Below are 7,796 nucleotides of genomic sequence, written 5' to 3' on the forward strand. Positions count from 1 at the left end.
ATTTGTGTTAGTAGTTAAATAAAAAGAAGAGCATGCCGTCACAAAAACTTGACCGCAACATTTTTTAATCCGGAAAAGAAAAACATTACGGTAATCCGCTTCTTTCTAGAACCACAAGGCGAGTAGTTTTGTAGTGTTCCCGCAAAAAAAAAAGAGTAGTTTTGTAGTGCACGGTGGCGATCCGGTTGACGCGTAGGCACCCATAGAAAAAGACTAGCCGGCCATACAATCCAGGGGTCGTGACAAAAGAAACCCGCGGAAAGAGAAAGAGCCGTCACGGACCGGTCAGTCCACCACTCCACACGGCAGTACGGCCAGGCAGCCCCCAAATCAGTCCACCACACCACAGACGATATTTTCCTTCCCATTTTCCCCTCTATAATAGAACCCCGTTTCGGTGGGACCCGGCAGCGAATCGCAGCCCACCACTCTAGCAGCTCTACTCGGCTCGGCCACTCGCTTTCCTCCCCCCTCCGTTCTCCCCACCCGCGTACGCCGCGGTACAACGCCACACACGCGGGCGAGCGACGGCCTTCCGCGCGCCTTCTCCGCCTCATAATTTTAGTCTCCCGTCACGCGTACCGCGTCCCCAGCTCCCCCCGCGGCCCCATACCTATATATGACTTCGCCCCCGCGCTTCATCACACCTCAACCATCTCCTCCTCCTCCTCCTCCTCGTCGATCATATATCCTCCTCATCCCGCGTCTCACTGAAGCACCCGACTGCCAGTACTGTACTTCGGAGTGCCGCCGCCGATCGAGCTAGCTCCGCCAGCCAAGACTCGACGAGACCGATCGGATCATGAGCACCTACCTCACGCCCTTCACCCCTCTTCCATCGCTCTTCGACGGCCCAGCAGCTGCCGACGACCACTCCTCCCTCCTCGCCTTCCTCATGAACGACGACCTCGCCGCCGCGCCCGACGTCTTCCCTTACTACGGCGGCGCCGAGGCCGCGCCAGCCTTCTTCGGACACGCCGCCGCGCCGTTGCCACCGCCGGCCGCGGCGCCACCAGCGGAAATGACTGGTCAAGGAAGGAAGCGCGGCTTCGTCCCCGCGGGAGACGACGGCTCGTCGCGGCCGCCGGCGGTCAGGAGGAAGGTGCAGGGCTCGCCGCCCACCTCGCCTGCCCACAGCGGCGGCGACGCAGCGCCAGCGGCAAGGAGCGGGGGCCGGCGGGTGTGGGTGAGGGAGCGGAGCACGGAGTGGTGGGACCGCCTCAGCGGCCCGGCGTGCCCGGACGCCGAGTTCCGCCAGGCCTTCCGCATGTCGCGCGCCACCTTCGACGCGCTCTGCGACGAGCTCAGCGCCGCCGTCGCCAAGGAGGACACCGCGCTGCGCGCTGCCATACCCGTGCACCAGCGCGTCGCGGTCTGCCTCTGGCGCCTCGCCACCGGGGAGCCCCTCCGCGAGGTCTCCCGCCGCTTCGGTCTCGGCATCTCCACCTGCCACAACATCGTCCTCCAGGTCTGCGCCGCCCTCACCGCCGTCCTCCTGCCCAAGGCCGTCCGCTGGCCACTGGAATCCCCCGCCGCCAGGTTCCAGGCCCTGTCCGGGTTCCCCGGCGTCGTCGGCTCCGTGTACACCGACCACATCCCCATCGGCCCACCCAAGGACAACGTGGCCGAGTACTACAACCGCCGCCTCACGGAGCGGAACAACAAGGCCTCCTACTCCGTCGCCGTGCAGGCCGTCGTGGACGCTGACGGCGCCTTCACAGACGTGTGCATCGGCCTCCCTGGCTCGCTGTCCGACGCCGCCGTGCTCGAGAGGTCCGCGCTGCACGCCCGCTGCGAGACCGGCATGCTCGGAGACGACCAGTGCCGGCTGGTGGGCGGCGCGAGCTACCCGCTCACGGACTGGATGCTCGTGCCGTACGCGCACCAGAACCTGACATGGGCGCAGCACGCCTTCAACGAGCGCATCGCCGCCGCGCGCGCAGCAGCACAGGGCGCCTTCCAGAGGCTCAAGGGGCGGTGGCGCTGCCTGCAGCGCCGCACCGAGCCCAAGCTGCCGGACCTCCACAACATGATCGGTGCCTGCTGCGTGCTGCACAACTTCTGCGAACGCAGCGGCGAGGAGCTCGACGCCGACTTCCAGTCCGAACTCTCCCAGCAGGACGACGCCGACGTGGTCGCCGCTGCCAATCCAGTGCTGTCCGCAGCGGCCGACAAGGAGCGGGACAGGATTGCTCACGACCTCCTCCATGGCGGCCACCCCAGCGTTACATTCCTCTAGGGGTCTGTTCACCATGTCAAAACGCGGGCTTCTGTAATGTGATGAGCTACTGATCTTCCATGAAAGCATAGGAAGAATCCCAGTTCAGGACATACAGCTTTCGGATGGGATTAGGATTATTTTTTTCATGCTTGTTCCAAGAGATATTTAGAAGGCACTGACAATGATATCAGAAAACGTAGCGCATTCAAATCTGATGTAAGTATCATAATGTGGAAGGAATTTACAATATTCATTTGTCCATACCCATGTCATTCAGTAATACTCAATCACTACTACAGACCAAATTGGCTAACATTTTAAATGCCAGTTTATCATCATGTGATAGATACATCTCAATTTCTTGACTGGTATGTACAAGGCACAAGCAGAATTGCCCCAGCCAGATCTTGTTTGCTAGACAGCAAGACCTGCAACAAGGTCTTGGATACAGTAATCTTACAAGCACCATTCTGTGAGGTGTGTTCTAGTTGGAAATTTGACTCTCACTTGTTACACTTGTGTAAATTCCAACGCGTTTCCATCCGGGTCTCGTGCAAAGATCGCTGGTCGCCCGGATTTGCTGAGCGTGTAGCTGATTCCTGCATCATGGTCAAGGTGTAGAAGGTCATTGTGTTGTCGGACAATGGACAATAGAGAAATTTTGTGAGGCTAATTACAATCCAGCATAATGAATTGCAAAAGTGCAATGCAACATTATAAAGTCATAGTAGGTGCCGCGGTAATGTCAACTAAGAGAATTAAGTTCTATCATAAAACATGGAACAGTGAGTCTTTTTGTTCTCATGTCAAAGAGATGGGAATGTAGGTGCTAAAGTCATGTGGACATAATATGCTCGAGATCCATAGAAATCAATTGACCAGTCTTTTAAAAGATTATCTGATCAACATCACTGTTCAAGTGTTGAATCAACTATAACATCAGACCGCACTTTTGACACCTTTCAACAATTTCTACAGAATGGTTATTTTAAATCCAGGACAGGTTTTTCCAGAGTCAAGACACCTATAACTTTACCCTCAGAGGTTTTGATTGCCATGTCTGTCACACAAATAGCCTGACTACGGCAACACTTACAAATTTAGGCAGAACCATAACATACTATGGATAACTTCACTCTATTAACAGTAATTTACAGATACAGTTGAGACAATGAATATGTATATCTCTGCAACCATATCTACCAAGGCAAGCGCCATCCTGCAGTTTTATAAGTTCGATTTTTAGTACTTGTACTACCAATCCATGGGTTTTCATGGGTCACTTTAGAATTTAATACTCCCTCCGATCCATATTACTTGCCACACACTTAATACAACTTTGTACTGAAGTTGTACTAAGTGGGTCACAAGTAATATGAATCTGAGGGAGTTTTTTTTTATCCATGAGTAAGTATACAGATCCTTGTGGAGCTTGTGTGTTTAGTTGTTGAATTGTTGAAACTTTGTGCTACTCACCGCAGTAATGTAAGGTTAAATGCTCTACTAGCGGTTACCGTTATTGGTGGCAAGTAGAGGAAAAATGTATGTGCACACTGTAGCCAGTGTCTGTTGTACACAGCAGAAAAAAAATAGAGTTGGAATTCAGATATACCAGCTTTGTCAAAGATTTCTTTCAACTTCAAGACATCTCTGATTGCTATACAGGTATGACGATCACGCCCACCATGCTCTGGGCGTCCTGTCAGTGGATCTGGATTTGGCAGCTCCATCAAGTGGATCATCTCAGAACCAACCCAGAGCCAAGCACCTCTGTACGGAAGCTTGTCATTTGGCCTAGCAGGATTCACCTTAAGACCTGAATGATCAACAGTATCATTTTACTTTATAAGCAGTGCATATACATGTGAAACATATACAACTCGCAGATAACTCACCAAGGAGGTCCTGGTAGAATGCCATCGACCTTTCAAGATTTTCACATAGTATTCCAACATGGTGCATACTAACAACTCCATAGTCAGGTTCTGCGTTTGACATCAGAAATGATTTCATTCAGACACTAAGGAATAATCATGGAACTTTGACCCAAAATGTGTTGTTCTGTTATCTTGAGGTAATGGAACCCAGCCTTTCTATGTCGTATGAAGAAGAAATGACATTGACACAAAAACTTGCTTAGCAACGATACGAATGCAGAGTACTCTTATGACATTATGCAAATTAAGCTCTTGGTAATTTTCCTTGCACATAGAGATCAAGACCTACCTGCCACTTATCTGCATGTACTAACATATTACTCTATGACATGCAAGCAAATTCTAGTGAGCACCCATAATTTCAGAAAAAATGAACACCGTGAATGCAAATATCAACCAAGGTTGGTCTGGTCAGCAACCCTGGCTAGCTTAGATTGTTAAGCCAAAAATCTGGCTAGTTACAGTTTTGCTACTTCAGTACCAGCTACTAAAAAACATGTCATAGTTTGGGTTTTAATGCCTAACATATTGATATACTGCTCCTTTCAGAGAACTAATTCTAAAGCTGTTGCTTGTGTCGTTGTATACTCTACTCTCAACTGCTCCTCAGAACCTCCATCGAAAAATGCAAACACAGGTAGCCTCTGGGATTGGATCTGCAACCTTAGAATTAGTACTAACTAGAACTAGATCTAAATTCTTTTAGACCATGGTACTGATCTAACTAGTACTCCTACTAGTCGTATCGATGTAATTGCAGAGAGAGGATTTCTTGGACAGTCCAGGCCCAAACTGAGGCAGCAAAACATTTTTCCTCCACGACCAAACGTCGCCAATGTTTTCACTCCGCAGATTCAGTAACGCAGAAATTAAATACTAAAGAAACAATCTTTGCACTCCATACAGCCTAAAGTACATCTCGTCTACACAGATGTGCTATCAGTACTAGATAGGAACAAAAAAACAAAAGTACTACGATAGGAACATAAAAAACTTGCCCTGGGACTGCTCCTTGGCCGTCAGGGCCTGCTCACCGCCGGTGGCCACCGACATGTGAGTCCGGATCCGGCGGTGCGCGGCAGCAGAGGGAGTGTGATGCGCTCTGACCACAGCGCAGGCCTTTCCGGAGCCGGATGCGGAGAGGAGAGGGAGAGAAGAGAGGCACCTCATCGCCATTGTGGCCTTCCCAAGAACAAGTCCGATTCGGCTCCGTGCGTGGGCTTTCTGGGCCTGTATTTTTGTGTGGCTCCAGCCTTCTCACCTTTTACTGTCTCTTTCAGGGTTTTTTTTTTCTGGTTTTCTTTTTGGTGCGGATGGGATTAATTGCACGCCTCAAATTTCTTCTTTTCTCTCCAAAAGAATCATTCCTTGAATTTCATGATGCCGGCAAATAGTAGGACAATGATCATTTTTCTATTTTATTTTTAACATTTCTTTCAAATTTATTTCCTCATGTGATTTAAACTATTCCTCTACACAATTAGTTTATCCGTTTATATTGACATTGTGCTCGTGGAGGTTATTCAATGGTCTAACCTAGAGGGGCAAATGAGTTTTGAACAATCTAGACTAAACTCGGCTTAGAGCGAACGCAAATTGACTTGAGATCCCGGAGGTGGAAGAAGACTTGTGCCCCGAGGACCTACTTGCAATTTCATTCCTTGTTAGGGGTGTATGCTGGAGTTGGTTTAATGGATTGGTGTTTATTCCCGCAAAAGAAAATTGCACAAGTGGCTCATATTCGACTTGTAATGATTTTGATTCAATCTCAAGCCAGTTTTTAGCCAGCTACATTTTTTACTATTAAAGAGGAGTTGGTCATCATATGTTTGCCTCCACCCCTCTACCTCTTTCACTAACCCTACAAGGAAAAAAATGAGAAAACCTAGCACATATGAAAAAACAAAAAAAAACCATCTTTCGCCAACTTTTCATTTTTCTCTCCAAATCTATCTCTCTCTCCCGACCCACACCAACACGCCCCTCCCCCGACCACCCTAGCGTCATCTCTATTCACCTCTCGGGCGCCCCTCTCCCTATAGCCTCGACTTCCCAATGCCCTTCCTGGTAGGAACTAACTAGGCTGCTAGCAATGTTCATAAGAGAAATCAAATTTGGGCAGGAAAGTAGTGGAGGATGATTCACTTAGATTTGAAAAACACTGGAGTTAGGGTAATCGAAACACGACGGCCTTGGATTACTGTCGTGTCGAATCCGACAGATCTTGGGTAGGAGGTCCCAAATCACGAGCTAGTAGTCTTACACTAGTGGAAAAACGGCTAGCCACAACATTCATCATAATTGGTACGCCAGCTATATATGGGTAGTGCTGGCATCGATATTTTGTCAGACGTCACTACTATATGGGCCCAGCTGTGCTGACCAGTTGGAAGATACTGCTGGCGTAGGCTTTATATACACGCCATAGATAAAGTATCTAGTGTTGTTGCGCCCTATTTGAGAACAGCAGCACTAAGTTTTGCCTATATATAGAAGTGTTGGCAGCCCTTGTTTCTCAGATACATTCACTTCCATTCTCCACAAAATTCTACTCCCTCTTAGCTAGCAGCTTTGGTGACAATGAACCCACCGAAGCTTGTCGAATTGGCACGAGCCTCGCGTGCGAGCCCACGTCGGCGGGGCGTGTCGAAAGTTTGGGATTCCACCGCCTTGGCCGAGCTCTCCTCTAGCCCCGTTGGCTACGGGATGAGCTCGCCACGGCCAATGCAGTTGGCCCTGTCCGGCGAACCATCCCACTGCAGCGCGACGTCCGTTCAATCTAGTAGCTACGCCATCGGCGCCGAAGCTGCTAGGAATCGAGCGAGGGTGTAAGTGCATCTAGTGCCACCCCTAGTTGGTTTTGGAGTATTGATGACAAACTTGGTTGAGGGACTAATGTGTTTGTGAGAATTGCAGGATAACACAGGTAGTAGTCCCTTATTGATTCGGTTTACCTACCAGAGATGACCCCTAAAAATGTGTGAAGACTTGAAGACAATGGTGGTTCGTGAAGACATTCACAATGAAGATTATGACAAGAGAAGGCATTGATGTGAAGACTATGGAGTGCGAAGACATAGTTGTTTCGTAGTTTCCTTTTCTTATTTGTTGAGTCATAGGAACCACCGTACTATTAAGTGAGGTCCAAGTGAACAAAGTCAGAGTGACTGAAGTGATGCTCAACCAAACATTACTGCAGGATGCTGCTAATGCGACACTACGATCAGAGACCCTTCGACGAAACTGTGTGTGATGCCATACTCGCAAACGGTGGTGTAAAACAACCGTCAGAAAAGGTGCAAAACGTTTGCGATGGAGGATGCATCAAACACTGTTCAGATTTTAGTTGCTTGTGCGATGCAGGGCACATGGTTCAGCTCAATTAACTGTTTGTGATGATGAGGAACAAAAGAAACGGGCAGCCAGATGAAGGCGTGTGCGATATACAACATACGGTTCACTGGGATGAACTGTGTGTGATTAGGCAACACAAAAGAAATGGTCAGCCCGATCAAGGTGTGTGCGATGTACAGCATACGGTTCACTCGGATGAACTGTTTGTGATTAGGCAAGAGAACAGAAACGGTTCAATATAACAAGATGTGTGTGATACGCGACAAACAGGTCTGTAATCAGAA

The 7,796-nt window shown here is 49.2% G+C and overlaps 2 protein-coding genes across 2 annotated transcripts; one reads left to right on the forward strand and one right to left on the reverse strand.

Moving 5' to 3' along the window:
• Positions 1–641: 641 nt before the first annotated feature.
• Positions 642–2,482, forward strand: LOC123180726 (protein ALP1-like). The gene has a single exon (XM_044592843.1). The coding sequence runs from the start codon at positions 803–805 to the stop codon at positions 2,237–2,239; it is 1,437 nt and encodes a 478-aa protein (XP_044448778.1). The 5' UTR covers positions 642–802; the 3' UTR covers positions 2,240–2,482.
• LOC123180727 (uncharacterized protein YwkD) lies at positions 2,407–5,415 on the reverse strand. The gene is made up of 4 exons (XM_044592844.1): positions 5,157–5,415; positions 4,117–4,206; positions 3,834–4,037; positions 2,407–2,820 (listed from the first exon to the last, which is right to left on the reverse strand). The coding sequence occupies exons 1-4, from the start codon at positions 5,332–5,334 to the stop codon at positions 2,732–2,734; spliced, it is 561 nt and encodes a 186-aa protein (XP_044448779.1). The 5' UTR covers positions 5,335–5,415; the 3' UTR covers positions 2,407–2,731.
• Positions 5,416–7,796: the final 2,381 nt, after the last annotated feature.

Source organism: Triticum aestivum, chromosome 1D (genome assembly GCF_018294505.1).
Source record: "Triticum aestivum cultivar Chinese Spring chromosome 1D, IWGSC CS RefSeq v2.1, whole genome shotgun sequence".
Taxonomy (NCBI): Eukaryota; Viridiplantae; Streptophyta; class Magnoliopsida; order Poales; family Poaceae; genus Triticum; species Triticum aestivum.

Coding starts and splice junctions, on each gene's coding strand:
- LOC123180726 (XM_044592843.1), top strand. CDS start 803: ATGAGCACCTACCTCACGCCCTTCACCCCTCTTCCATCGCTCTTCGAC.
- LOC123180727 (XM_044592844.1), bottom strand. CDS start 5,334: ATGGCGATGAGGTGCCTCTCTTCTCTCCCTCTCCTCTCCGCATCCGGC. Junction 4,207..5,156: donor GGCCAAGGAGCAGTCCCAGG/GCAAGTTTTTTA, acceptor TGTCAAACGCAG/AACCTGACTATGGAGTTGTT. Junction 2,821..3,833: donor AGAAATCTTTGACAAAGCTG/GTATATCTGAAT, acceptor ACCATGATGCAG/GAATCAGCTACACGCTCAGC.